Source organism: Trypanosoma conorhini (genome assembly GCF_003719485.1).
Source record: "Trypanosoma conorhini strain 025E chromosome Unknown Tco_14.4_contig_00057, whole genome shotgun sequence".
Taxonomy (NCBI): domain Eukaryota; phylum Euglenozoa; class Kinetoplastea; order Trypanosomatida; family Trypanosomatidae; genus Trypanosoma; species Trypanosoma conorhini.
In genome coordinates, this window is record NW_021704139.1 from 24,390 (window position 1) to 28,477 (window position 4,088).

The window sequence follows — 4,088 nt, forward strand, 5'->3', positions numbered from 1 at the left end:
GTGTTTGCATCCGCAATCATGTTTTAGGTCGGAACTCATGGTGCTGTGTGGCGCATGTGAAGATGCAAAGGCCTTTTTTGTGTGTGTGTGTCTTTCTTTTTCTTGATTGTCACCCTCTCTCTCTCTCTCTTTGCGTTTGTCTGTGGGCGTCTGCCGCCGCTGCGCAGCCCGCCCCGCCGCGTCCCCCTGCGTCTTGTTTCTCTGCTGCCGGTGCTGGCGGCGGAGGGGTGCCCTCGTTTGAATCGTCCTCGTTGCCTTTGTTTGTTGTTTCTTTGCCTTTGCTGTGCGCAAAACGCATGGTCGCCGGGGGGAGGAGTTTTACGTATTACCGTGTTTACTACCATTGAGCTACACCCCCGCAAGCAATGTCCACGCAGCTTTTGGAGATTAAGGCTACCTTGCCGCTTGGTCTCTTTGGTCTGGACCAGCTAACGTGGTCGGGCAAGGCCGGGTCGCTGTGGGAGTGCTGGAAGCTGGCGCCGTGCTGTGGGGACCCGGACCTGTTGGGGGTCATCTGCTGCTTTGTGCACTGGACCTGCCTGAGCCCGTTCAGCATGTGTAAGCTGTACGCCTCAAGCCTGGGTGACCCGTGCTCGATCTGGCCCCACTGTTTCTGCATTCTCTGCTGCCCCTTCGGCCGCTGGTTCACGCGGTACAACCTGCGCAAGAAGAACATGACGCGGGGCAACATCATCGGCGACTGCTGCTGCGCCTGCCTCTGTTTTACGTTATGCGCATGCTGCCAGGAACTGCGAAGCGTCGACGCCTCTGCCTGGCGCCTTTTTCCTGACTTTACCGTCTGTGGGGCCTACGTCCCGGGCTGCCGCTTCTTGCGGTAGTCCATAGTGGCGGCAACAGCAGCACACACGCGTTGCCAGTTCCGTCGATTCTGCCCAGCGGATCCTGCAGAATTGTAAATAATAGGTAAGTCTCCTTGCTTTTGTATAAAGGCCTGCGGAACGAGTGTAAGACTCGATGGAGACCAATAGATTGCACCGCGCTCTGTGAAATTCTCCTCTCTGATTATTTTCCACGGAAGTATTTTGTTCGCTTGCTTATTATTTCAAGGATGCAACGTTGGGGAGCTGCGCGAGTGCGAGTGCAATCGTGTTTTTTGTTACTTCTTTTTGTCTCATTCTCCCAGCCAACGGCCTCCTACTAGCACTGCTACGGCTACTCATAATATGGGCAGCCGCCACGCGGGAAGAAAGAGAAAAAAAAACCCGCAGTTGAGAGGAGGTAGGAATGTGTAGAGGGTGCAGAGACGGTCACTTTGTCAGCTTACAACGATACCCATTGTAGTAGTTACGTTTTTTTTTTTGACTGAACTTTTAACTTATGTGAGCAGGCTCGTAGGGTGTTTGGCTTCTGTTTGTTTTGGCGGTGATTTGTGTCTGCTGCTCGCCGTGGCTGCGTCGGTGAGCCTCCGCAGTGCGGGCGTCTGTCTGTGTGCGTGGGTGGGTGTGACGAAAGCGAAGGGAGGCTCTGTTGTCGCCGCCGCACGCTCTCCGCTCCTTCTCCCTTTGCTTTGGCCCCCCACACTGTGTGTGTTTCTCTCCCCCAGCGCGGTGTGTGCGGACCGCAAAGGGGGGTGGGGCGGTGGAAGAGCGCCGTCGTTGTTTGGTTATTATACTAGTTGCTGCACCGCAGGGGCCGGGTGCTTCCTTCGCGCGGCGGGGACAGGCCGCGAGCACGCGCAACGCGCAGGCAGAAGGGCCGTGTAGGTGACGTGGGAAATGTGGACGCCCGGCAAAATGTCGCCCACCACCGACGCGCTGCTGCTGGGGCGTGTGGGGAGCGACGGCGTTGAGGACGTCGCCTCCGCCTCGACGTCGACGCCCTGCCTGAAGCACCTCGGCGGGGACGCGCTGCAGGGCGGTGCGGAGCAGCGCAGGTTCGCCGGGTTAACCTCAAGCTGCGCCAGTGAGAAGCTGCTGCTGGGGCCACAGGGCGGCGGCACAAGCAGCAGCTTCACCATAGGCATGGGGACGCGGGAGAAGAAGCGGCCCCCCTCGCTCTTCTCCACACCCGCCTCCTCCATGCCGCAGACGCAGCGTGAGATGCCGATGGGGTGGCAGGCACCCGCAATGCCGGCGCCGCCGCTAACGCCTTCGCAGCAGCAGCACGAAAGGGAGCTGGCATTGACGCCAGGCGGCGGCGCGATGGAGGGCGATGTGCACCAGGTGCGAAGCTCTAGCCTGCCGTCGCCGCAGTCGGGAGGCAGACTCACCCGTGCGCACTCCGTCGGGGCGAGTTGGCTGGAGCAGCTGAACTGGACTTGCCCAGAGAAGGCGCCGCTGCTCTCCTTGTCGGAGGACAGACGCGTGTTGCTGGCGGGGCCCTTTCGCGTCTCCGGTGAGGGATGTCTTACCATGCAGAATGTACTGCTGCTGAACTCCAGGAATTGGAAGAGTGGCGAGAGTCAGGCCGCGGAACGGGGAGCCAAAAATTTGCTGCTGCTCCCAGGAAAAATGCTCTTCCCTGCGGAGCCGGAGGCCAACAACTCCTTTACCCTCCTTTCCGCCAGCGTTGACACACCGTACAGCCCCATCACGTACTCCCTGGACACCAACCCAACGGCCGCCCAAAACGTCTCCAACCCTGCGAGCAGAACGCGATTTCAAGACAAGGGGTTTGCGATTCCACCTCCGCTTCCCACAGGCAGTGAGGCGCTCCGTGGAAGCGAAGAGGCGGATAGCGTGGAGTTCTCCTCAACACGCGGCTCGGACAACGCCTCGGCGATAAGTTTTCTGTCGCACGCGGAGATGTCTTTAAGGACTGAGCTCCCGGCCCCGTTGCCGCCCAACGCGGTGAGGTACGGGGACCTGAAGATCATGTCGCAAATTGGGCAGGGGGCGTCGGCGACCATTTTTCTGGCGAAGCACCTCCCCACGGGGCGACGATTGGCTGTCAAGCGCATTGACCTCTCGCCCTTATTTCTTGCCTGGAACACGTCGGGGGGAATAAATACGCAGCGCCTGGCATCCACCGCCCACCTGCGTCAGCTGCAGCTCATCGGGGTGCGAGAGCTGCAGGTGCTGCATCTGGCGTACCGGAGCCCGTTTATGGTAAAAGTGTACAACGCCTTCTACGCCGCGGAACCCATGGCGCTTGACCTCGTGATGGAGTACATGCACTACGGTGGCCTGGACCACCTGCACAAAATATTGTGTGGGGGGATGCAAAAAAATGGTGCGCCTGGGGAAGATGCGGCGCGGGGTGATCGGGGCAACGCGGGAGGAATCAAGGAGGTGCCGGAGCGCCTGGTGGCGGTGGTGGGCGAGCAACTTCTGCGCGGCGTGCAGCACATGCATGAACGCGGGTACATTCACAGGGACATCAAACCCGGCAACGTCCTCGTCAACCGTCACGGTATTGTGAAGCTGAGCGACTTTGGACTCTCCCAGCGCTGCGCCGCAAGCGCCGACAGGGCTGGCGACAAGGCCGCCGCAGCGCAGCTTTTCTGCGGCACACCCACCAGGGAGATGTTCTCACCTCTCCGGGAGCCCCTCTCCTTAGGCAGCCTCACCAACTCCTCCGACAATGTCCACTGCTCCGGCACAAACAAGTACATGAGCCCGGAGCGACAGCGTGGAGAACCGCATGGGAAGCCGAGCGACATTTGGGCAGTCGGGATGACACTGGCAGAGTTCGCCGTTGGCCAGTACCCCGTCAACTTAACCGACTGCGAGGATGCCTTTGAGCGTGCGTTCCGCATAGCGGCCCCGTTAGACCTGCAGAAGTACCCGCGGTCCTCCCCGCTGAGTGAGGAGTTCATTGACTTTATCCGCATTAGTAGGCTGCCCGTGGCGGCCGAGCGCCCCACCGCCGGTGAGCTGCTTGAGCACCCCTTTTTCCGCCAGTGGAGGGGCGAGCCGTTCTCCATCGAGCGCTACCTGCGTGAGAACATCGCGGAGTAGCCGTCGACCCGCCGGGGCGGGCAGGGGTGGGGAGGCGATTTCTTGTGCATCTCTCTTTCTCTGTCTCTCTCTCTCTCTCTCTCAGTGTGTGTATGTTGTGTGTGTGTGTGTGGCGGAGGGAAAGCGGGCGTCAAAACCAAAACCAAAAAACCGAAAAAAGGCGACAAA

The 4,088-nt window shown here is 60.0% G+C and overlaps 2 protein-coding genes across 2 annotated transcripts, besides 2 other annotated features; both read left to right on the top strand.

Moving 5' to 3' along the window:
* Window positions 1-365: 365 nt before the first annotated feature.
* Window positions 366-839, top strand: Tco025E_01658 (uncharacterized protein; the record flags this gene model as incomplete). The annotated part of the gene is made up of 1 exon (XM_029368595.1): window positions 366-839. The coding sequence occupies one exon, from the start codon at window positions 366-368 to the stop codon at window positions 837-839; it is 474 nt and encodes a 157-aa protein (XP_029231400.1).
* An 897-nt stretch (window positions 840-1,736) lies between these two features.
* Window positions 1,737-3,920, top strand: Tco025E_01659 (putative protein kinase; the record flags this gene model as incomplete). Its single annotated transcript, XM_029368596.1, has 1 exon — window positions 1,737-3,920. The coding sequence occupies one exon, from the start codon at window positions 1,737-1,739 to the stop codon at window positions 3,918-3,920; it is 2,184 nt and encodes a 727-aa protein (XP_029231401.1).
* Window positions 3,921-3,969: 49 nt separating this feature from the next.
* Window positions 3,970-4,003: a microsatellite.
* Window position 4,004: 1 nt separating this feature from the next.
* Window positions 4,005-4,032: a microsatellite.
* Window positions 4,033-4,088: the final 56 nt, after the last annotated feature.